The following is a 25,865-nucleotide window of genomic DNA, read 5'->3' as shown; positions in this document are numbered from 1 at the left end:
ACCCCCCCCCCCCCCCCAGTCCACTGCCAATGGAACAGCAAGGCTGGTGAATAGAGACAAAATACTAGGCATGTGCACTTGTTTTATTTAGCACTTTACTTATGTAATGTCACATTTATTAATAAAATTGGAAAAAAATTTTTCCCTTGAATCCTAACACTTTGACCCTCAGTTTTGGTTGAGGGCAGTCAATCAGGTTGGCAACTGTGCATTCTAATCTGGATTTCCTTAACAGGCTCAATAGTCTACTTCCTTACCTCTGCAGAAGAATGTTTTAATGTAGAAGAAATGTTTAAAAGCCTGCTCTTTGATTACTTAAAAAATTTATGGAGACATGTTCATTATCAATTTGGTAAATTTTTTCTCAAACACACACACCACCACCAAGTTCTACAATTACCAACTCAGACTCCTGGTACTATAGACCTATGAATGAGAGAAATTAGATTTAGAAGAACAAAGGTATGAGACCAGGCAGCCTAGAAGAGTGAATGTATCTGGTCTAAGAGTCAGACTATTTGAATTCTGGTACAGGATCTCTCACCAGGTAAATCCATCCCACCAAACTGGGACTCGGATTCTTTACCATAAAAACAGGAAAGATTATCTAAGGCCCCTTCGAGCTGAAAAATGTCATAATTCTTCAACCTACAATTCTTCTGATGCTGCAACTTGAAAGCACCAATAAGGCAGAGAGGGTAAAGAAAAATATAACAGTCATTCCAGTTTCTTTAAAATTTCTTAGGATCATTGAGCCCACTCTATTTTTTTTAAGCTGAATAGAGACACATATCATAAAACAAAACCTCTTCCACCTATAATCATTTACTATCTTATGCCAACTCAAAGACCACAAATAGATCCATCCAAGTCACCAGCAGGGTTCAAGGAAGGGTAGAATGACCACCAGTTCAGGAATCATGAGGAAGAATGCCAGAGCTGGGAGAGAAGTTTGGGTGGCACATCTCTAAGATGCTTCTCATTCAGTACTAGAATTCCATCTTATTTTTTTAAAAGTTTTAATTTAAATTCCAGTTAGTTAACATACAGTGTATTATTAGTTTCAGGTGGGTGTTCAACACTTTCATTACAACACCTTGTGCTCATCATACTAAGTGCGCTCCTTAATCCCCATCTCATCCATCCACATAATACAAATAATATATATTTTTTGTTAAAAAACAGTTGATTTAAATATCTGTTCTCTCTCTCTTTTTGTTTTTGTTTTGTTTTGGGGGCAGGGGGGTTTTGTTTGGATTCTTTTTGTTGTCATTGCTGGTGACTCGTGCCTTTTTTTAACAGGAAAAACAAGTTCATTATATTCATATTTTTTATTTGTATTTTCAAGACTTTAAACATTTATGTTTAAAAGTGAGACGAAGAATAATATTTGGAAACCGATTCTTGAAATAATGCAAGCTTATAATGTATCCCAACTTTCTGACATAGAAGATTTTTTCTATAGTGAACTCCCGTGGGCGTTCTCCAAGTATTAACCCCTGGACGATAGGAATTGGCTCCTGCATGCACACATGTACACACCCCCACACACATCTATCTATACATACTGGCTTAAGCCAAACTCTTGTCTTGCAGATGTAGAAATTGTTGCTTTATTTCTCTGATAAAACTGGTTTTAGACAAAAAACAGGGATAATCACTCTCTTAGATCATGCTAATGTTAATAGAGAAGATGCATTCTTTTCTTTCTTCTATATGAAACTTGAAATGAGGAAAAGCAATTCTAGTATAAATCATGCAAGCATTATAATTACTATATATAAGAAAATCCAAGAAGATTCAATCACTGTATAGAATGGTAAAGTACCAACTCATTTCTTCTATCAATCATATTGTTAAATAAACTGTGCGCCAAAAGACAAAAGGGTGGTCCTTCTTGAATTCATGTACATGGTATTAACACATGGGGGGACGGGGTTGCTCTGAAAGTGCGGTTGCACTCCCTACTCTCTATTTCACCCATCTCCCTACCCACCTCCCCTCTGGTAACCATCAGATTGTTCCCTATAGTTAACAATCTGTTTACTGGCCAAGATCTCATGGTTTTACAGTGCAGGTAACGAAGCTTTGTCTTGAGATGGACTGAAGTATACTGCTGTCTAAATGTGAGATGCTAAAATCCTGTAACCTACGATAATACTCTTCCTTAACTATATCTAACTCTGCCCTACTAAAAATGACTGGCACCTTTGTTGGCCCCAATCATGACTACTTCCTATTCCAAGTAAGCAGACCATACATTTGATAAAACTTTCACCTAATTCCTTCCCGATCTGATTCGCTGATGTTCACCTCTTCTTTTTATTTACTTACCCTCCCTGTAGCTTCTACAACAAAGCCTCTCAGTCACAAAACCTCTCAGCTCCCCCAACCTATTTTTGGGCCTGTTATATAAATAACTTCAACTCACCCCAGAAAGTTGGACTGAAATTTTAATAAAATTATCTGCATGCCTACACTACTGCATTTTATTACAACTTAGTTATCAGAGATGATGGTGAAAAAAAAGGACAGAAGAGTAAAGCAAAAAGGTCCCCCCTCTGAGGGGAGGACCACCCTCCTCAGAAATATCTTCCCCTCAAAGATCCCCTCCAGAGACACCCTCCCTCTCAGGGACGCCGTCCCTCTCAAGAGATGCAGGAAGTCTAAATGTGGACTTAGCAGCCAAACCAATTCTGATTCACAAAACCTTTACTCAAGCTCCTACTTTATACTGGGCACTATGCTAGTTGCTTAAATCTATATTAACTCTTTAATATAGCCACATAGCATACTGGATATCATTAACCCCATTTTGACAATAAAGAGAGTGGGTATCAGAGAAAATAAGTGGCTTGCCCAAGTATTTCAGACCCAGGTCTTCTGCTTTTGAGACTAGAGATTTTTTAATTATCTCACTAGTTATCCAAGAAGTCAATCAACATCCATGGTCCATTTCACATGGCAATGCATAGCTGCAATGTTATAACATGCCAGTCTTGAATGTGTTCATCCAATGAAATCTAGAAAATGCTCAACATAAGATGGACTGCTCACTAAGAGAGGCTCACTGGAAACCTGTAACATGAATACTCACTTAAAAAAAGCACTGACACTTTTTCATACAGCTTTAAAATAGTTTATCTCCATTTAACCTCCCCTCCACCTCTCCCAACACACACACACTGACACACATTAATTCAGGAAAATTATATTAAAACCAAATTCACAAAATCGTTTGAAATTTAGTATTCCCTGTGCATTGATCAAGATGCTAAATGACAAGTAAATCACCTGAGGATGATGAACAAGAAGAAATTAAATGCTGGATAATCCACAGACAGACAGGGAATCACTAAATGACAGGTATGGCACATGTAAACAATGTAATTTGTCATCTTAGCTCCCAGATAGACTCAAATCCTAAAGTAGAGAGAGGAAGTATTTACAGCCTTGACCAAGTATCAGCTCTACCAAGCATTCATATAATCAGATCCTTCCCCCACCATCTCAGGAACAGGAAGAATGCCCGAAAGAGCAGGACCTCACAGAGCAAAGGCCTGGAAGAGACTCTGGTGCCCAGCTAACCCAACACCCTCAATTTGCAATTAAGGAATTTCTGGCGTAGTCAAGCAACCCGCTTCAAGTCATCAACCACTATCAGTGCCAAAACAGAAGTCAACAGCTCTCAGTGTTCTTTTCACAGCACCATACCATGGCCACCAAAACTGCACCACGGGAGATGACACCTACTCCTCACCCACGAATATTTGCTTAGGATCCAATTTACATACTGTAGTCCAGGAAACATCACCAAATACAATAACCACAGCTTGCCAATTTAGCAAACTGCTAGGGTGTACTCTGCCTGCCCCTAAAACCCAAATTACTTTCTACTCCCATCATTCACTTATATCCACAGAAATTGGCCAAATGCTGCTTAGATATATTCCACACTCAGATCTCCCAAAGAGAAAATGAAACAAAAACCACCACATGAAATTAATGAGAATAGAGCTAGTACCTTCCCCAGAAAGCAATCTCTGGTGTGCCTTTCATGTAGATGGAGTCACTGGTGTCATTCAGCCCATTGGTGATCCCACTAGAATAGCCCATCACTATTCCACCATCTGCTGAGACGCTCAGGACATCTTGCTGTCCTGCCACCGACGTCCTGTCCAGGAACTGACTGCCTTCCTTAATGCGCTGCTGTATCATTGGAGTTAGGGGCATTTCAAAGCTAAAGTAGCTATCAGGTTCTGAATATAATGTCTCCAAGGACTCAGCACTGTAGTATAAGGAAGTGTTGTCCAAAATGGTTTCAAACTGGGAGCTGTACACATCAGTGGAGTCCTCTGCATACCCAGGCCCAAGGATATCATCATCTCCTCCCCTAAAGTGCTCCTCTTGCTCAAGAATCCTGGAAAGGAAATAAGAATAAAGAATTTCAAAATTAGGCTAATACTCTTTTTATTTTTTCCCCTTCAACCATATAAAAAAGATAATATTCTGTAAAGCTAGCAATTATATTCTTTGGGCTTATATTTTAATATATTTTGAAAGGAAGATACCACGGAAACATATTCGGGTTGACAAACCTCTTGGCATACATGTGCTACACTACCCTCTAAATAATTTATATGGTGTCACACTAGTTTCCCAGTATGTGACTATCTGGTCAACTAAACTCCAAATAATAATTCAAATTATTAGCAGCTACTGTCATCCTCAATTTTAACGGACCCATAAATATATCGTGTAAACTTAATGGAGTAAAAATACACTAAACTTTCATCAGTCTATTAGTACTTTCTGATTTAAAAAGAACAAACGCCCTCAAGAGGATGAATACATTAGAATCCAAGGCTCGCCCCCTGCTGACAACAAGGCAGCACTGCAGAGAGATTTCAAGCCCAAAATTAGAGAGCCAGTGAATGACCTTTAAAAAAAGTTTTTTTTTTTTTTAAAGCCAACAAACATGTTAATGCCAAGGCTAACCAAAACAGTGAAAACCTATAAACAACTTACAATTTAATATACATGGGTAGAGCACCAACTAATTAGTATGCAGCATTCTGTTCAAATATTAAAAATGAACATTAGAAATTGGGGCGCCTGGGTGGCTCAGTTGGTTAAACGACTGCCTTCGGTCAGGTCATGATCCTGGAGTCCCTGGATCGAGTCCCGCATCGGACTCCCTGCTCAGCGGGGAGTCTGCTTCTCCCTCTGGCCCTCCCCCCTCTCATGTGCTCTCTCTCATTCTCTCTCTCTCAAATAAATGGATAAAATCTTTAAAAAAAATAAATAAATAAAAATGAACATTAGGATAACTAAATAAAAAATTTAAAACTCTTAGCTTTGCGCAGTGGCAGTATCGTAGCCAATGAGGTTTATCCGAGGCGCGATTATTGCTGATTGAAAAAATTTAAAACTCAGTAAGAGCAAGAGGTCAAGAGTTAGAAAAACCTGGAGCTGAATGATGGATGTGCCAATTACCAGCTATGTCACTTTAGAAAACTTTACTTAACCTCTGAGCCTCAGATTCCTATAAACAGGAATACAATAAAAATAGAAAGAAAACTACCTCGTAAGTATCCATATTCCTAGGTATTATGAGGACTCACAATCAACAATACAGTTGTCTCTGTTGTTTTTAAATTACAAAGGTCTACCATGTACCAAATAGTATTCTGGGTTTATATCTCTAAACAGCTTCTCACTGCTTATGGAATAAAATGGCAAGTTCCTATGAGGAAGCTCCTCCCTACCCCTCCATACTCACCCCCCACCCCCCCAACCCTGCTTCCCTGTGGTCCAGCCACACTGCTGTCCAACTTGCCTTTGTCTCACACAACTCCAGGAAGCACGTGTAGTCAGGCAGCCCTCCTTTACACATGCTGTTCCTGCCCTCCCTGGAGTCTTTTTCCTCCCGGTACTCTGCCTGGTTAACTCATACTTATTTCTCAAGTTTCAGCCTACTTATCATTTCCACAGAAAGGCCGCCTCAGAGCCATCAACTGAATTTAAGTTATTTTTTCTAGTATGTCTCTCTTCCTCTACTTCACAGAACCTACCACTATTTATGATCCTATAATTATTAATATGTTTATATGGTCAGTGTTTATCTTCAGCAGTAAACTCCATGAAGGCAGTGACCACAGGCCATTCTCTATTTTGAACATTCTTTTATGTCCAGCATCTAGCAGGGTCAATAACATCGTAGACAATCAAACACTATTTGTGGAAAGAGAGAGAGAGAGGAAAGGAAGAATGAATTAATAATATGCAAAAGTGCATATTCCAGTGGGAATATAATTACTGAGCCATGTGCCACATATCAAGGCTGCTTGTGAGGGAAGTCTAGAGATTTTATGTGTTAGGGGGGTGGGGGGGGGGAAGGAGTAGAGAGGAGGAGTCCTGATAACCATCCTAAAGGAGCATCACTCTAGATGGATTTGTTAATTAACTGCAGAGGAAAAGGCATTTCCTTACACCAAACAAACAAAAACCCGACAGCCTTGACACAGATGTTCTCCCACATAAACTGTAAAATGTGGTGTTCTGAGGACTGATGGGAGAAAAGATGGTACAAATTGGAAATGAGAGTATACAACAAATCATTCTGCCAGAAGGAGCACTGCAATCAAGAGAGGTGAAGAAAGCTGGGTCCTGTCTTCCCTTTATCCAGGCTCTAAGCTGGTGCAGATGTCAGAAATGTGTGGAAAGATCAGGAAATACCATATATGTAAGTTGACTTATCAGGCCCAAAATCAAAACATGTGCTACTTGGGAGAAGGGATTCTCATGTCAATACCACAAACAACTGAATTATAAAGTCTACTTCTGGCCTCCTGACCTCCTTTCTAAACCTAGGAAACTGAGGCAGCCCGCACCCAAAACCTCTGCATTCACACGTCTGCAGCTTGTGTGCAGGCACTGGTGTTGCATCCAGAAGAAGTGCCTAAGGTAAGATACAGTTACTGTAGGATATGTCAAGAGTCCAAATCTTTTCATACTATCAAAGATAACTGCGGGGTATTGTATATGTAGCTATCTTGACGCTGGAAAACTTGAAACCTGTCAAATATAAAAAATGTCAGAAATGGATGGGTTCGCAGTGTCTCCATAACTCTGCCTCCCTAGTCTATGCCTGATGGACAGCTTTATAACAAGATCACTTTAGTATCTTCGGGACTTAGAAGGAATCCAGCTTACAGTAACTTCTCCCGCACTCTATGATAACAAGGCCCCAGGATACTGTGTTGAGGTCTCATAGCCAAGCACAGGATGACGGTCTCCTATAACGTGTACCAGGCATCAGAGACAGCAGGATGACTATGGGAGCTCACCTTCCCTTGTCTCTCTCCAGTTCAGGTTTCTTCTCAGCATGTTCTCTGTTTTCCTTTAGGAAGACCTCATCCTCTCCACTGTCGACAAGAGGCAGAGGGGAAAACGTCCCTGAGCTAGTGTCTGGCTTCTCTGATGAAGCGCTCCAGGTTCCATCCCAAACACTCTCTGTCAAACCAACTGAATTATACAAACCAGCAGATGAGAGGAGATGGCTTGGCACGTTGGAAAACTCTCTGCTTTCAGGAGAGGTCGGCCTTTCCAATGGGATCTCAAAATCCACAGGGTGCTGTATCTCTCTTTTCTCCCCTCCTGTCCACAGTATTTCCACCCCTTGAAATTCCACATGTTTGACCCGGCCAGGGCATCCTGTGGAGCTACCTTGGTCAGACCTTCTCTCCCTCAAAAAACCAACACTGCCCGCAGAAGTATGGGTTGCTGCTGGGTTCCCCAGAGAGGAGACCGGACGAGCGGGCTCCTGCACACGAAGAGCCCCTTTTCTACCGTTATCAGTTATCTCGGAAAGCTCTGCCTGAGCCTCTCCAGTTAATAGTACAGTCAGATCCTTCTGGGTGCTCAAATAAGAATTCTCCTCAGTCGTAACTTTAGCTGAAAGAGGTATATCTGGTCCTTTTCCTTGGCCAGCAGGAAATAATTTGTTGGCTCTGTGTCTCTTTGTTTTATGAAGGGCAGTATCCAGCTCCCTCTCCACCTGCTGAACTGAAAAACTAGAAACAGCATCTTTCTCCAGTACCTTTGTAGCCTGTAATGTTCCTGAAGCTATTCTGGCTTCTGTGGCTTCCAGAGTTGAAATCAAAGAGTCAACGGGTTGTAAACTTTGTTCCTTGAGGTGACTTTGAGAGAGGGACTCTCTGACATCTTTTGGTCCTTCTGTAACACTGTCAGGCCCAGAGTGGTGGCCATCGAGAAGCTGGGCCCCCTGCTGCCCCTGTGGGACGCCCGGCAGAGACTCTGTATCAAACCCAAGAGAAGTTCTTAGGCCTTCTCCACTCTCCTCCATGGTCCCATATTCTGGAAATTCATTTGTGACATTCGGTGGCAGTAAAGTGCTTCCTCCATGATCACCTACGAACAGAACAGAATAGACACATAACTTGTTTTGAACAACAGGTTCCAATGTATATTAATAAATAACAACACATATCAGGTACTCAAGAGTCCTTGTTTGATTCTTTCACTGTCTCCTGCCCCTCAGCCACCCAGCAACACATTCTTCTCGTAACTTTGCCAGTGGTCCCTTCTACTTAGCTTACATGAGGGTAAGGGTTTTAGTACAGAAGGAGGCATCTAATGACACACGCCATCTTTCACCGTTTTGATAAAGTCCCACACATGCAACTCAGTTGCTGCACATGCAAAAAGGGATTAAAATAAAATCCGTACCACTTGCCATATACCACTTGTGAAGTAGTAACTAGAATATTTATATTGGGCATAAAAACAAAGAGCCTTATGATCCAGCCAACAGCATTTGTGCACTGCAATCTCCGAGACAGATATGATCTATTTAAAGTCAGTAAATACTTTTTCAGCTGGAAGCCTCCCCTTCACTATTGGATTTCTATGGGGAAAAAAGGCTTTCAGAACATCCTTGGAGAATGAGAGTGAAGTCAAAATGGAATAGGATACTTAATCTGTTAAGAAAAATTTCCAGGATCCCAGCTGCATAAAACCTAAATGTGTGTTATACAGAACCCCAATATATGAAGCAGTAAAAACAATAATTAGTACATATTTACTGCAACAAACCAAGTTTACATTTTCTTATTAAAATGGCAGTCAGTGAGAACAACGAAAATGTTCTGATGAAGAAAAATTTAAACTGGGAGTTTATGGATAACAGTTACAGTTCAATCAGCTCTGATAATCCAATTTCCTTCTGAATTTGGTTTTGGTTACTTTGTATGAAGAAAGTCCTCATCTACACTAGAAATGTAGTGTACTCACTTTGACAACTTTATGAAAGAGGACATTTGTTGTTGTGTTGTTGATATTTTTAAAGCACTGTGAACTACAAGCTTCCTACTTAGTGAAATATTAAATATCTGAATACATACACTAAAATGACAGGGAGGACTTGATTCCAAGGCATGCATAAAATGAGGTTAACTTGGAAACATGAGTTAACATATGGTATCCCACAGTATGCAAAATATGATGAATAGTAATACATCTGAGAGTGTATACTAATGTTCCATTTTTTTAAGTAATTTGAAATATATTTTTTAAATTAAATTTGAATAAGGTATGGATGGAACCCAACAAGCACTTCTCTGTGATGGCAGTACTTATAATACCTTCATAAGACAGGACTAAGAGAATGTGGCTTGCTGAAATCTGAAGAGGGAGCATCTCTTCAAATCCTGACTTTGAAACAAAGACAGTTAAAAACAATAAGATCTCTCTTACTAGGGTGGCATATTGAGATTTTTTTCCTCTTTGAAGATTCAGTGGTTTGTAATCTGCTCACTAAATTATACCATTACCACTGTCTAATTCCAGAACATTTCACCACCCACCCAAAAAAAAACCCATATCCATCAGCTGTCACTCCTCATTGCCCTGTCTCCTCAGCCCCTGGTAATGAGCAATCTACTTTCTGTCTCTACGGATTTGTGTATTCTGGACATGTCATAAAAATGGAATCATATAATATGTGGCATTTTGTGTCTGGCTTTTTTCACTTAGCACAATGTTTTCAAGGTTTATCCACATTGTGGCATGTATCAGAACTTCATTCCTTTTTATTGCCAAACAATATTTCATTACATGGATATGGCATAGTTTCTTTGTCCATTCATCACTTGATGGAATTTGTGTTGTTTCTACTTTTTGGCTATTAGGAATAATAAACATTTGTATACAAGTTTTTGTGTCTACATTTATTTTAAATTTTCTTGGATATACACCTATGAGTGGCATTTCTGGGTCTCATGGTTATTCTATGTTTAGTGTTTGAGAAACTGCCAGTTTTCCAAAGTAACGGCACCATTTTACATTCCTACCAGCAAAATCTGAGAGTACCATTATTGTCTATCTTTTTTTAATTCTAGCTGTCCTGGTGAGATTGAAATGGTATCTCACTATAGTTTTTTTTTTTTTTTAAGATTTTATTTATTTATTTGACAGAGAGAGACACAGCGAGAGAGGGAACACAAGCAGGGGTAGCGGGAGAGGGAGAAGCAGGCTTCCCGCGGAGCAGGGAGCCCGATGTGGGGCTTGACCCCAGGACCCTGGGATCAAGACCTGAGCCGAAGGCAGATGCTTAACAACTGAGCCACCCAGGTGTCCCCTCACTGTAGTTTTGATTTGCATTTCTCTAGTGACTGATATTGAGCATCCTGTCATATACAAATTGGTCATCTGTACATTTTCTTTAGAGACGTATCTGTTCAGATCCTTTGCCCATTTTATAATTCAGTTACTTATCTTTTTATTATTGGGCTGTAAGAGTTCTTTATGTATTCCTGACAGAAGTTCTTTATCAGATATATACTTTGCAAATATTTTCTCCCATTCTGTGGGTTGTCTTTTCCCTTAGTTGATAGTGTCTTTTGAAGCACAAAGGTATTTAATTTTGATAAAATCTAACTTATCTACTTTTTTCTTTCATTGCTTGTGCTTTTGGTGTTATATGTATCAAATTACTGTCCAAGATCACAAGAATTTATTCCTACGTCTTCTTCTAAGAGTTTTACAGTGTTAGCTATCACATTTAGATCTTTGATCCATTTGGAGTTAATTTTTGTATATGGTGTGAGGTAGAGATCCAACTTCATTTTTTATGTGGATATCCAGTTGTCCCAACACTATCTGTTGAAAAAAACTATTCCTTCCCCCACTGAACTCCTTGATACCCTTGTAGAAAATCTGCCTTGATACCCTTGTAGAAAATCAACTGACCCTAAGTGTAAAGGTTTATTTCTGGACTCTCAATTCTATTCCATTGAGCTAGAAGCCTTTCTTGTAGCTGGTATTACACCATCTTGATTATTATAACTCTGTAGAAAGTTAAATCAGGAAGTGTGAGTCGTACTTTGTTCATCCTTTTCCAAGTTGTTTTGACTACTCTGGGCCCCTTGCATTTCCTATATGAATTAGGATCAGCTTGTCAGACAGCTGAAATTTTGAGAGACTTGGGTAAATCTATAGAGTACTGGAATCTTAACAATATTACTATTACATCTTTTGATCTATGCTACAGACTGTCTTTCCATTTATTTTTCTTTAATTTTTCTTAGCATTCTTTTGTAATTTTAAATGTACAAATTTTGCATTATTTTTGTTAAATTTATTCCCCTCAGTAGTTTATTCTTTTTGATACTGTTATAAGTAGAACTGTCATTTTAAACTTGCATTTTCAGATTATTCATTGCTAACACAGAGAAATACAATTGGTTACCAGCCCTTGCAAGAAGTCACCTCTCCCCTTACAAATATCACTGAACTTATATCCTGCAACCTTGCTGAACTTATAAGTTCTAATAGCTTTTTTGTGGATTTCCTACATACAAAATCATGTCATCCATGAAAATAAAAAATTTCACTTTTTCTTTATTATCTGTCTCCTTTTATTTCTTTTCTTTCTTTTTTTTGGCCTAACTGCTCTAGCTAAACCTCTAGTACAACGCTGATTAGAAGTGGTAAGAGCAGGGATGCCTGGGTGGCTCAGTTGGTTAAGCGCCTGCGTTCAGCTCAGGTCATGATCTCAGGGTCCTGGGACTGAACACCAAGTCAGGCTCCCTACTCAGCAGAGTCTGCTTCTCCCTCTGCCCCTCCCCCCACCCCCGGCTCATGGGCGAGCGCGCGCGCGCTCTCTCTCTAATAAAAATCTTAAAAAAAAAAAAAAAAGAAGTGGTAAGAGCAGACAATCTTTTCTTGTTCTTAAACTTAGGAGAAAGCTTTCAGTCTCTTACCATTAAATATAATGTTAGCTGTGGACTTTTAACAAATGCCTTCTATCAGGCTGAGGAAGATCCCTTCTATTCCTAGTATGTCGAGTGTTTTTATCACGAAATGGTGTTGAATTCTGTCAAATGCTTTTTCTCTGTTGAGATGCTCATGTGGATTTCATATTTTTTTCTAGTAACATGGTGTATTACATTAACTGATTTTTATATACTGAACCAACCTTCATCCCTGAAATAAATCTCACTTGGTCGGAGTGTATAATCCTTTTTATATGTTGCTAAATTCAGGTTTCTAGTATTTTGGGTGAGCAATATTGGTCTGCAGTTGTCTTGTATTATCTTCATCCAGCTTTGGAATTAGGGTAATGCTGGCTTCACAAAATGAATTGGGAAATATCCTATATTGGCATCTGTTTATACCTTTTACACTTTTTTAAAACATTTTTTATGTTTTATACTTTTTTTGAGCTCTTAACAGTTTTCTCTCCATTAATCAGTTTCTTCAGCACTTTAAAGCTATAAATTTATTGTTAATATGCAATGAAAGAAAAAACTGAATAATCCAAAAAGATAATTTCCTTTCTTTAACGTAGTAAAAGAGCTTAAAATGCATAGAGAAGTACTTAGTCCACAGTAGGAAATATTTCCTTTAAATTTTAAATGTTTTTCATTATTTCTCTAAGCTAGATATCTTTACAAAAATTCAAGGACCAAAGAATATAGAATTTCAAAGGTTGAAGGGATTTAAGAATTAAATCAGCCATCTAACATTAGTTAGGTGAGAAACCAGGCTCAACTGAATGATATACTCTACCAACCTGACACAACAAATAAAAAATCAGAGCTTTTCTATTCTACCTCTACTATGCTTTACATCCCTCCCCGCCCCTCCACCTTTATTGGTAGTAAGGTACCCTAATATGTGTGTCTTCAATCTTTTCCCTGAAATTTAAAAATCTTCTGAAATGGTTAACCAATGCCCAGCCTCATTTTCCCATTTTGTTCCTAAACCAAAAATTATGTTGCTTTCTGTAATTTCACACTGCCTACAGAATAAAGTCTAAACTCCTTGAGCTAGAAGTCCCAATCCCAAACCAGTCCCAATCTATCTTCCCCAAATTACTCTTTTTCTCTTGTTCCACTCTTTTCAAATATACTATACTATTACTTCTCTAACTGAAGAAGGGATACAGCACATGAATACCTTGAAAAGGTTCTCTCAAATATATACTGGAAATTAAGTTAACTATATATACATGCCTTTGCCTTTGCTCAATCTCTTTTCCCCATAGGACATAGTTTTTCTTCCCATCTCTAAATGACCAGATTGTTTTCATCCTTCAAGACCTAACTCAAATCCCCTTTCTCTAATTAAGTCTTCCCTTAATCACCAGCCCTTGCAAGAAGTCACCTCTCCCCTTACAAATATCAAGAGAATCTTAGCTGTACATTACATATAGTAGTACAAATACATGAAATAAGTGGACATGATGTTAGCTCATATTTTAAAGCTACAAAAGGCAATAATTTTTAACCTATCTGAAGTGCTTTAACAAAACTGCCCATAGTGACCTCTGAAGCCATACATATATTTAACATACCAAAGGGAAATCCGTTCAACAAAAGGAAGAAAAATTACACTTTATCATTCAGGAGTCCACTTTGCTCTAACAGTTTAAACTGCCACCTGTAAAACCACCACTAAAATAAACACGGCACACTAGCCCAAAGAGAAGTGACCATAAAGAAATCAAGAAAAGACGCCTCAAAGGAATTAATCTCTCCATCCTATTTTTAATACTTTTCATTAAAATGTACCACATAAAGGAGATGGCAAATGCCTCAGTTGTGGGAAACAGCTTGTGATATCTTGATATAACAACTTCACAACTGGTCAAAGAAAGTGAGACAAAAGGGAGAAGGACAAAACCAAAACCCTGCATGACAAATAGCTTGCTTTACTATTCCAGTCAGTTCTCCTGTTCTAAGTTTACTGTTCTAATAAGTACTATTCTAATAAGTTTTGTTTACTTTTTAACTAAATAAGGACTAGCATAGACCAAGAGAAATCCATGTTCTGAAAGGCAAACTGACTTGACCAAGGTAAGTGGAACGATGTTCAACCATATATTATGCGAGAATTACAAGTCAGGACTAGATTCGTAGTCTTTTTGTCTCTCAGGAGTAAATTCCTGGGAAAAACTAAGAGGCCTCTGATTTGTCAGACCTTTATTTCTGACAGCAATAATATTACCAGACACAATAAAGAATGAAAAATCTTCCAGTTGTAGCTTCTGAGTAAAAATAGCCTTAAACATCACATGGCTCTTGGTTAGAGCACTCATCACAGGACTCAGCATAGCATCAAATCTTTCCTTTCAAATAAGGCATTTCTTTGTTAGAATGCAAGAGCGGTTCATTTTTGCTGCTTGCATTTCAGGTCACCACTTAAACTGTATTTAACAACAAACAAAACTTTGTAAGATATTAATCCTGACCTTCTTATTTAGAATTTCTGACTTATTCCTTATTTTTAAAAATCGAGACTATTTATTAGGGTGATTGTTTTTTAAAAGACCAAATTCTTCTTTTACTTTAAGATTTTTTTTCTGTTCCCTTTGGAAACAGGACCACAGATACTTCCCATTAAATGCCTATCATTTCCAAAATTCCTTCAAATTCAACATACTTCTTTAATTACCTGCTGTGTACTAAACATAGGGGATTCAAAAGTGAATACTGCCAAAGCATGAAAAGTCTGTTTACCATGTTAGAGAAGTTTATTCTGGAAGGGACATACAGGGGAGAAAGAACGAGCATAAACAGACTCAGGAGTCACGACACAGGCTACTACTGGCAATAGCGCAGGTGAGGTGATGCGTGCTTGAGCCTGGGCAAGGGCAGAAGGGACAGAACAAAGTTGCAAGGGCTCCTGCATCTCCCACTCCAGCCAGTATCCACACCCAGTATCACCGCATGCCCTCTGCCCAGCCCCCTCTAACTTCAACATGCTCCCACAAAGCTACTGCTCAGCCCATGCCAACTGCTGTGGGCTCTTAGACCTCACTTGTTAAAGCTTTTCCTTCACCTTTGTCAGTGTCTATCTATTACTAATGTAAGAATCCAAGTGAATACTGAAATAGCTATTTCTCTTCCCAAAAGTCTTACTGAATTAGTCTTGCCCAAATTTGGTTCCGTATCTGTGACAAAGGGATTTGCGAAGTATAAAAAAAGAACTTTAGCAGTTACCTAAATATAAACCACACACTAGTAGAATCTGAATTAATAAGAGTTCATAGCTTTTCTGCATTTATTTTTCCCCTTAAAGGAATGAAAATGTAGTGTCAAATGTGTAGGAGGGAGGGGAGGGGAGAGAGAAGAAGAGTTTTTTACACTCATGTGAAATACATATACTTTGGGGAGTTATCTATTTATATTCCTTTAGGAATCATCTTTTTCTAATAGGAATCTTATCTGCCACTTTGTGTATTTGGTCAGATCCCTAACAAATTGTTTTTGTTGTTTAGTAAAGATGCTTTTCCTGTGATAAACTAAACCCAGTAGTTCTTTTAATGTTTTTTTAACTTAATATATTGAGAAAGAAATGGGATACTTTTGAATGTTAACAAGATCAATTTCAAGAGTGCTTTGGGTTGTATATTAAATAGCCATCCACTTCTGGGAAACAGGGACAGGACTGAAATAAAACAAAATGGAAAAAAAAAAAACTACATAAAACTAAGAAGCTTCTTGTTTGGCAAAGGAAACCATCAATAAAATGAAAAGGCACCCTACTGATTGGGAGAAAATACTTGAAAATCATATATCTGATAAGAGTTAATATCCAAAATACAAAAAGAACTCATATAACTCAACAGCAGAAAAAAATCCAATTTAAAAATGGGGAGAAGTTCTGAAAAGACTTTTTTTTTTTCAAGTAAGACACATAGATATACATATAGGTACATGAAAAGATGCTCAACATCATTAATCATCAGGGAAATGCAAATCAAAACCGCAATGAGATATCAGTTCATATCTCTTAGATAGGCCAGTATCAAAAACACAAGAAAAACAAGTGTTAGAGAGGATGTGGAAGAAAGGGAACCCTTGTGCCCTGTTGGTAGGAATGTAAATCGGTGCAGCCACTATGGAAAACAGTATGGTGGAACCTCAAAAAATTAAAAATATTATTTACTCTCATATGACCCAGCAATTCCACTTTTGGGTATTTATCCAAAGAAAATGAAAACACACTAATTCGAAAAGCGAGGCACCCCCATGTTCACTGCAGCATTATTTACAATATCCAAGATATGCAAACAGCCCAAGTGTACATCAACAGATGAATGAATGAAGACAATCTCACGGGTGTATGCACACACACATAGACACACAGACATACAGACACACACACTGAAATATTATTCAGTCATAAAAAAAGAAGGAAATCCTGCCATCTGCAATAACATGGATAGACCTTGAGGGCATTATGCTGAGTGAAATAAGTCAGAGAAAGACAAGTATTGTATGATCTCATTTACATACGGAAATCCTAAAAACAGCAACAACAACATCCAAGTTCACAGAAAACAGACTGGTGGTTACCAGAAGCAGGGCGTGGGAGTTAGGTGAAATGGGTGAAGGGGGTCAAAAGGCACAAACTTCCAGTTGCAAAATAAATAAGTCATGGAGATGTAATGTGCTGTATAGTGACTATAATTAATGATACCATAGCATATATTTCAAAGTTGCTAAGACAGTAGATCTTAAAAGCCCTCATCACAAGAAAAAAAATTATAACTATATATGGTGATGGATGTTAACTACACGTTCTGTGGTGAATATTTTGCAATATATACAAATATCAAATCGTTGTGCACTTGAAACTAATATAACATTACATGTCAATTATACCTCAACTTTAAAAACCTGTTTTTCTTCAAATCATAAGGAAATGAGCTTGCTCCATAAGATGGGCTTCAGAAAAACTGTGGCCTTCTAAGAATGATCCTGAGGACCAGTAAATGAAATGGATTTTCTTCCATTCTGGCTAGCAAAGTCCTTAAAAGAAAATGGTCGAAGGAAAAAAGTAAGAACTATTTGGCAAGTCTACTGCAGACTAGGACACAGGAAGCTGAAATGTGAAGCAAGTGAAAGGTTTATCATGAGGGATTCTGAGCAACAGGATGTCAGTTTCCCAAGAGAATATGACTGTCATGTCTATGCCTAGAGCCCCAGAAGAACCATAATTATGAATTCTACACATACATATTCCCTAGAACTGGATCCAGTCATGTTTAGAAAGAGGTTTTTTGTTTTTGTTTTGTACTGTTTTTGTTTTGTTGCCGTGAGAATATAAACTGCAAAAGGCTGGAACTTGGCTTTCTTTATCATTATATCCCCAGAGCCCAGAACAATAGTACCTAGCAAAATGGATATATTTGTTGGATAAATGAATAAATGAAGAGTGTCCTATAACCATCAGGATACCATTTAATAGAACCTCAAAACAGAAACAAAAAGAAACCTACCAAAACCAAAATACTACATGTCAGTGCCATCAGCCTTCTGTCCCCTAGTCCCAAGTACAGGCTTGAAGAGACTGCTGCAAACATGGGGGTCCTTCCTAATGTTACAGCCAGCTAATTCTTCCAACTGCTCAGCCAACATTTATTGTGAGCCAAGTATGTGCTCAACAGTGGAAAACAAAGCAACAAACAAGGCCAACATGGCTCTTGCCATCAGAGAGCTTGCAATCCAGTTTGTATGCACTTGTCTATTGCAGACAAAGTTCAGGCAGTGGTAAAATTAAGAGGACACAATCTTGCCCACCATTCCAGATTTCAACATGACCCCAGAGGGGCTATTACCATTAAGAATAAATTTCTCAACTGATTGTCTTACTCTAAGTGCTATGCTGTCCAATATGTTACACACAACCACATATGGCTACTTAAATTTAAATTAATTAAAATAAAATAAAATTGAAAATCCAGTGCTCAATACCATATGTAGTTAGTGGCTACCATATTGCACCACACAGATATAGAACATTTTTCTGTGATCACAGAAAATTCTATTTGGAAGTACCGTCCTAGAATCTTCCTACTCAGAGTGTGGCCTTGGGACAGTAACATAAATACCACCCATGAGTTTGTAAAAAATGAGGACTCTGTTGCCACCCTAGACCTTCCTAATCAGAATCTGTATTTCTAAAAAGAAACCCAGGTTATTTATATACACATTAAAGTATGAGAAGCACTTCTCCATAGAACTACAACAGTATCTACTACAATATCTAGAAGTTGTTCTGACTACATTTAAATGGCTACTTTTTAATTCTAAAATATAATCCCAAGGGGCGCCTGGGTGGTACAGTCGTTAAGCATCTGCCTTTGGCTCAGGTCATGATCCCCGGGTCCTGGGATCGAGCCCCGAGTCAGGCTCCCTGCTCGGCGGGAAGCCTGCTTCTCCCTCTCCCATTCCCCCTGCTGTGTTCCCTCTCTTGCTGTCTCTCTCTCTCTGTCAAATGAATAAATAAAATATTTTTTAAAAATGAAAATAAAAATAAAAAATAAAATATAATACCAAGAGTTCCTACCTCCTAACTGAAAGGTCCAACTGTTTAACCAAATAGACAACAACTAAAGAAGCATACGGTCTCTCATTCCTACAAGACAAGGGCTTGCTCATTCTCATCTGGGTTTGCCCTCCAATTATCCTAGAATCTTTCTTAAGAGAGGAAGAGAATCTCCTCTACTGTGATATAATCTCTTCTTTATTTTACATCTCATAGTAAATTTCTCTCACAGTGAATGGTCAATGACTCAACTCTACCTATGAAAAAAAACCATACAATCCTAAAATAATGCAAATGTAAACTTGAGCATTGTAAACATCTGTACACAGCCTTAACGAAATAACATTAGAGCTTAAAGGAAAAGGGCTGAGGAAAAGGTAAGCTTTTTCAATTTTTTAAAAACAGGATTTTCCCAGATTTTTAATGTACATGTCACTGGATATATTACTTGTAAAATAAAAATGCATGGACAAATTCACTCTGATGAGGTACTTTCAAGAGTGCACTAGGGGGTCTGTAATCTATTTTTTATGAGTTCAAATCAACAGATTTTCATGTCTTTATAAATCGCAGCTAACTTAGCCACTAAAAATCTATTTTCTCTCCTTTCCATGTACTTTGTTCATAAATGCAATAATGTTGGGGCACCTAGGTGGCTCAGTCGGTAAAGCGTCTGCCTTTGGCTCAGGCCATGATCCTATGGGGGTCCTAGGGTTGAGCCTGGCATTGGGCTCCCTGCTCAGTGGAGAGTCTGCTTCTCCTTCTCCCTCTGCCTCTGCCCCTCCCCCTGCTTGTTTTCTCTCTCTCTCAAATAAATAAATAAAATATTCCTTAAAAATGCAAAAAAATGAAAATAAAATAAAGAAAATTTAAAAATAAAAATAAAATGCAATAATGTCACTGGCACTCTGTTCCTTAATGAATATCATTTAGCAAACACCTTAAGACTTACATCATTAGTTAGTGTGATAAAAGAACTATAAATTCCTAAATTATTTTAACACTGGAAATTTTACAGAAATAAGTTTAAAGTCCCCCTGACTTGTCAAACAGGAATTCAGTCCCACACATAGGAGGGTGACCACTTTGTCCCCTTTAGTCTGAAATTTCATAAATCAATAAAAAAAATTAGAAGACAAAGGTCCAGTTTACAAAATGTATAAAAAGCCTTGCAGAGCAAAAAAATCTCAAATACATTTCATCTATAAGTAACTATAATCCTTAACTGTGAATAACAGTGTTCAATGTTTTTAAGTCTGATAATCAATAAACCCCTCCAGTAATAGTGATGCATGTACACATTGTTCAGATTTGCAATGCAACAGAAAAAGTTGTCTTTAAAAAAATAATCTAGTCTGTTTTTACTAAGCAATGGAAAATATATTTAGTATGATAAAAATAACAGAAAATGAGTATGAGTAATGAGAATTTACTAAATGAGTAATCTAAGTACACTGTATTTTGGTACATACCCTTCACCCTAATAAAACTCACAGAGAATGCTGGCTACTGTCTGGTTACTAATAAGTCTAAAAACACACATATTTCAGGTATTTATTTATACGCTGCAAAACCCAGGAAAAGGCCTGCCAACTACTACACAAGCTATTAGCATGTGCATACAACTAGAGACTGTTGAATTAACTGAACACTCAGAACCATTTTTTCCCGTTCAGTTCTAATCCCTGAGGAAATGACACTAGCTTACCATCCCAGTCAATTTCAGAGGAAGCTCTGCAAGCTAAGGAGTGGCACTGCATCCAGCATACAGAAGGTAAAATGAGTGAGATAAGGAACAGCCCAGTAATTTTAAACCAAAGTCTCTGCAAGTGTGCAGAACACTGTTCTTGTCGTGGAGAAGAAACACTAAGCTGTAAGAGTCAAATTTAAGCCTAGCTTTAAAATCATTATTTTTTAAAGCTGGTTACCTTTTGTCAAACAATAAGTTCCTCCACTGTCATCCACTTCTCATAACTTTTCTTTTTATATCCACACCTTGTGATTCTCCTTTCAGCCTTATTCTGATTAAAGCTGCTCCTCTGATTTCATCCACTCTATCCATTTTCTACTACTCCTTCCTATTTAGGAATTCACACTTTTAAAAACCCAATTTTATTTTTACTTTTTTTTCAGCTTTATTGAGCTATAATTGACATACAATATTGTGTAAGTTTAAGGTGTATGTGTTAATTTGATACTTATAGACTGCAAAATGATTAACACCATAGTTTAAGCTAACATCTCCATCATGTCACATAATTACCATCTCTTTTTTGTGGTGAAAACATTTAAGATCTACTCTCTTTAGCAGCTTCAAAGTGTATAATACAATATTATTAACTACAGTCACTATGCTGTGCATTAGATCCCCAGAACTCACTCATAACTGAAAGTTTGTACCCTTGGATCAACATCTCCCCATTTCCTCCACCCCCCAGCACCTCATAACCACCATTCTATTCTCTGAAAAACCCAATTTTAACAATTCTCTGACCCTTACTTTTTGTTATTTTATTTTGAAAAGCAAAAAAAGTTTAAACTTTTAAATAATTCCACAATTTTGTTTACAGCAGTCTCCTGCTAAAGTTAATATAAATGTGGTAGTATTAATATAAATTCTTATATAAAATATTTTATGAGATATTTTAATATTAAAGAAACTGAAATTGATGTTTCAAAATACAAGTCTTGGGGTGCCTGGGTGGCTCAGTCGGTTAAGCAACTGCCTTCGGCTCAGGTCATGATCCCAGGGTCCTGGGATGGAGCCCCACATCGGGCCCCCTGCTCAGCGGGGGAGCCTGCTTCTCCCTCTCCCTCTGCCGCTCTCCCTGCCTGTGCTCTCCCGCTCTCTCTCTGTCAAATAAATAAATAAAATCTTTAGAAAACAAAACAACAACAAAAAACACAGCTTTTTTTAAATCATGAATGCCAAGCAGCTGGAGTTCCTCGCAGTGATGATCAACTACAGCTGTGGACTTCTCTACACTGCTGCGTGTCAAGACAGATGTTAGGTGTAATGGTAAACAACCTCGCTCAGCCTCCAGTCTGTAATAAGCCTCAGCTGATTCGTATTTGCATTCGGTGATTTTCATGCTCAAAAAGAGACCCACAGTTTTGCTACGGATTCAGCTGCAAACTAACATGAGCAATAATTCCAAGTATATCTGAGATGCAAATTTTACAGAAAGTCAAGTACCCTGGTGAGAGAAAAATAAATCTTGTATTACTCTAAAAGTGACACTTTCAATAGACACAAAAAACACACCCCCGTGTATAAACTGAGGAGTTAAAATACTGATTATAAATCTCCAATGGATACTATCTCAGCCTTAACTACAGTGTTCACAGAACATTTCTGGTGCTACCCTGTGGCCAACCTTGGTTCTCTTCTAGGCTGCTCAGAGCCATACTTTAGGCATGCAGATGGAAAAGGGTTTGAGCTCTTTAAGAGAAACTCCTCCCCTATTCCCGTCCAGTGCCACAATATTATGTCTTTCTAAAACTACAGGGGTAGCCTGTTTTCCTCCTTCTTTCTATATAACACATCACAAACAGAGAGTAGAGAAATAGGTTGAGAGAACTGTATTCTCAGGAAAGCTGGTTGAACAAAACAAAAAAAACAATGAAAGGAAATAAAAGCACAAGTAAAAATATTGCTTTCTATTTAAAAATAAAAATTTTGGAAAATTCCATGTCAGATGCTAAAATAAACATTTCAGGTTAAAGCCAGGTAAGGTACTGGGCAAAAGCACTCAGAGGGTAGGTGGCATCTTTCTGATGACTGGGGAGTTAAAAAAATATTGGCATGGGCATCCCTAAATAATGCGGTATGCTCTTTCCTATGTCAGGATTCAGCACAACCTGGTCTAGCCCCAGGATTCTCCTACTGGGCCAGTCAAAAGACAAGACTAGTAAGCAAAAGCAGTCAATAATACAGATGGATCATTTCACAGCAGCATTTTACAAGAGATAGATATATAAAAATATATTTGCCTGCATAGACCTACAAATAGAGGTTACTCACAGAGATTACTGTAGCTCCAGCAGTTACCCATTGATCATAGAAAATGCCCAGTTCATCAGCTTAATGCTTGAGAAAAGTTAGCTTAAAAAAAAACCAGCTAACTCAAAATCTGCTGTTCTAGTCAACTGGAAGCAAATGAGTTTCAAATTTCCTGGCAGCCCCTTTTGCCCTGCACTGCACACGGTGATGTCAATGGAAGCACTTTGAGCACTGGAAACCCTAGCTGAGAGGAGCTGCCGCCTCAGTCCCTCTCTCACAAAGGCTAAGCCGCCTGTTCGCTCGCTCGCTCGCTTGCTCGCCCTCTTTCTGCCTGTCTCTCTCTACCTTGGTAGCTTACCGAAAACAACCACCGTAGGGCTTTTCTATATTTGTGAAAACTACTTCCAAGGAGATAACTGAGATGACGGGAGTTAGCTTTAATGTAACCATTTCCCCAGTGCGGCGTCAGAAACCCCAGCAAAGGCTCGGAGAGGATTGTACCATCCTCAGTGACATCAGAGGTGGGGCTGTCCTCTCAGGATTATGCAGCATTTTCTCTGATGAGGGAATGACATATATGAAAGGAAATGCATGGGTTCCCTGTAAAAGGGTTTAATTCTTGTGTTATTTAAACAGAAAAAGCAAAAGCAAATACGATGTTGCAAAACTGCTGTAGGAAGATATAAATCCTGCTTTGCCAGTCCTTATCTCACTGCTAAATTACGCTGCCATCTCGTCATTTTACTGATGATTACATTATCATTCCTGTGATTAAATTAATATTTAATGGGTAATTGATATTACTTGGGAAATGTGATATAAAAAATTCAAAGACATTAACATCTAGTTTTAAATATGATGGCATAAACTTTTACATCACTAATAGAACCTTGGATGTATGCAGTACCTTTCAACATAATCTCAATAAAAATACTAAATGTAAAAACTAACAGTTTTGTAGATGAGAAAAGTGAGGTGAAAAATAGCACAAGATGAATAGCATAATGTAATACTGGTCCTTAGCATATAAATATATAAGGCACTCAGAGTAGCAACCAGTATATAATAAAAGCTCAAGGTTAATTATTGTTTCCCATAATCATCATTACTTTTAGTATTAATGTCACATTTTCTTACTAAAACTGCCAACTTTTCAAAAACCTCTCCAAAAAGAGCTGCTATTTTTCCAGAGTTGATTGGAAAAGCAAAGGACAACCTCTGCTGGCCTCATATAAACATTAACCAATCAATGAATCACCGACTCCCTATGAGATGGAAGATGGAAGTTATTAGGCATGCCTTTCAAAAAAGCTCCTTATATGGGGAAGAAACAGGAGCGTTTACCATTTTGCCCTCCCCAACTTCTTCTGCTGGGAATATGGAAGGGGGCCAGAGCCAAAGCAGCCATCCCAAACTGTAGGCATCCTTAATATTAGTTATGGAGGTGAAACAGAGAATGCCCAAACCCACCATAGATCTACCACCCTCATCTTCTTTTACAATGGAGAGAAATAAACCTTTAGTTCAAGTATTTCATTCAATTTCTATTATATGCAACTCTCCATGATCCTATGAAACACAGTTAAAGGTCACATTTCTCTGGTAGTTTCAAGGGCTAACTGGAGGGCTGGGCTATTTATCATGACTTTTCTGTTAGATCCGGAGCCTGTATCCTCTCCAGTGCCAAGTCCAAGTCAATGGATGACCCCACGGGAAAGAAAAAGCAAAACATACTACTTTCCAAAACTTAGAAGCTATGTTGCCCTATTACAAACAGAACAACAAAGAGTTGAAGGGCTAAAGCAACAGCATGTGAGATGTCCCTCCTCCATCTTACTGTCCTTACTCTTCCATATATCCAATCTGCATGCAACTAGGCTAATGTTAAAGGAGAAATAAAAACCCTCAAATACAAGAATGAGGATGCTTGATAAAGTTACTGCTATTATAAAGACTATACAACTGCAACTACCAGGGACCATGAAGAAATGTGTCTCCACCTCACAAATGTCCCAATTCCAAATGTCTAGCCTTTCACATTAGGCTTTAACTAATACTATCTTGGACTGACATTCTAAAACCTTCTATTTCAAAAAGTAAAGCTCAAAAACAAATTTGTTATATATTCTCTAGTCTCTCATGGGCACCATCTCTAAAAACCGTATGTTCAAAAACAGCATATGAGTCCATAACTAGATTAAGTGAAAGGATTTTTCAATCTAAACTGGAACCAGGGGATATGAAATGGAGAAACCCACACAGGCACCCACAGAAAAACAGAACTTAGTAACTAAGAGATTAATTCCTATAAATGTCTGATTTACAGAAGACCAAGACTTCTCTCCTGACCAATGAATATCTGCCACAACGCTCTCTCCACCCACAAGCCAATGAACTTACCTGCTTGAACTCTGGCTGGCCCTCCGCCTCTGCACTCCTTGGCCATAGATACAGGCTGATCCAAACCCTCAATGGATCCACCTATAGCTTGCTACAGGATGCATTTCCCAAATTGCAATTGCTCTGCTATCCCCAAATAAACTCAATTTCTGATAATTCAAGCTTGCCTCAGTTTACCCCTTTATTCAGATTGACGGCAGTGCCATCCTGAAATTATTTTGTTTTGTGTCTCAAATGTAATCTAATAACACTGCCATTATTCTTAAAGGATACATAATACTAAAATATTCAGAGTAGAGAACCATTAAAAAAATCCAAACCAATATTCTGTTTATACCTCTTCTGTAAAATATTAATAGTTTTTCTAGAAATATCACTGACAGAGTGAACTAATCAAAAACTAGATTTATTTTTCATTAAAATTTAAAGGAATATTTTCTAAGTAAAAGTATACTTGCCAACTAACTACAACCAATTTTTTTAATAAACAAAGATAAAATTTAAATTATAAAATATTTTGAACATTAACACAAAGTTTATATTGACTGTATCTTCTTATTTGCTGTAACTGATGCTCTGGCATCTGAAACTTTGATCTTGA

At 38.0% G+C, this 25,865-nt stretch overlaps 1 protein-coding gene, 1 long non-coding RNA gene and 1 pseudogene across 5 annotated transcripts in view; 2 read left to right on the top strand and 1 right to left on the bottom strand.

Moving 5' to 3' along the window:
- The window catches only part of LOC145718341 (uncharacterized), a 9,006-nt gene extending 1,460 nt beyond the window's left edge, over positions 1-7,546 (top strand). The window contains exons 3-4 of the long non-coding RNA XR_014141735.1: positions 6,874-6,966; positions 7,409-7,546. This is a non-coding gene — a long non-coding RNA (uncharacterized LOC145718341). The remainder of the gene's footprint in view (positions 1-6,873; positions 6,967-7,408) is intronic.
- Positions 1-25,865, bottom strand: part of PSD3 (pleckstrin and Sec7 domain containing 3) — a 542,217-nt gene that overhangs the window by 240,087 nt on the left and 276,265 nt on the right. For all 4 annotated transcript variants that reach the window (XM_081809790.1, XM_081809797.1, XM_081809802.1 and 1 more), the window contains 2 exons: positions 7,350-8,433; positions 4,025-4,420 (listed from right to left, as the gene is read on the bottom strand). In XM_081809790.1, coding sequence (XP_081665916.1) covers positions 4,025-4,420; positions 7,350-8,433 — 1,480 coding nt within the window. The remainder of the gene's footprint in view (positions 1-4,024; positions 4,421-7,349; positions 8,434-25,865) is intronic.
- Positions 5,355-5,435, top strand: LOC115941045 (U4 spliceosomal RNA; annotated as a pseudogene).

Source organism: Leptonychotes weddellii, chromosome 2, assembly GCF_054177405.1.
Source record: "Leptonychotes weddellii isolate Sample4059 chromosome 2, ASM5417740v2, whole genome shotgun sequence".
NCBI lineage: Eukaryota > Metazoa > Chordata > Mammalia > Carnivora > Phocidae > Leptonychotes > Leptonychotes weddellii.
Note: the sequence above shows the minus strand (reverse complement) of the source record. Positions and strands in the feature narration are given on the sequence as shown.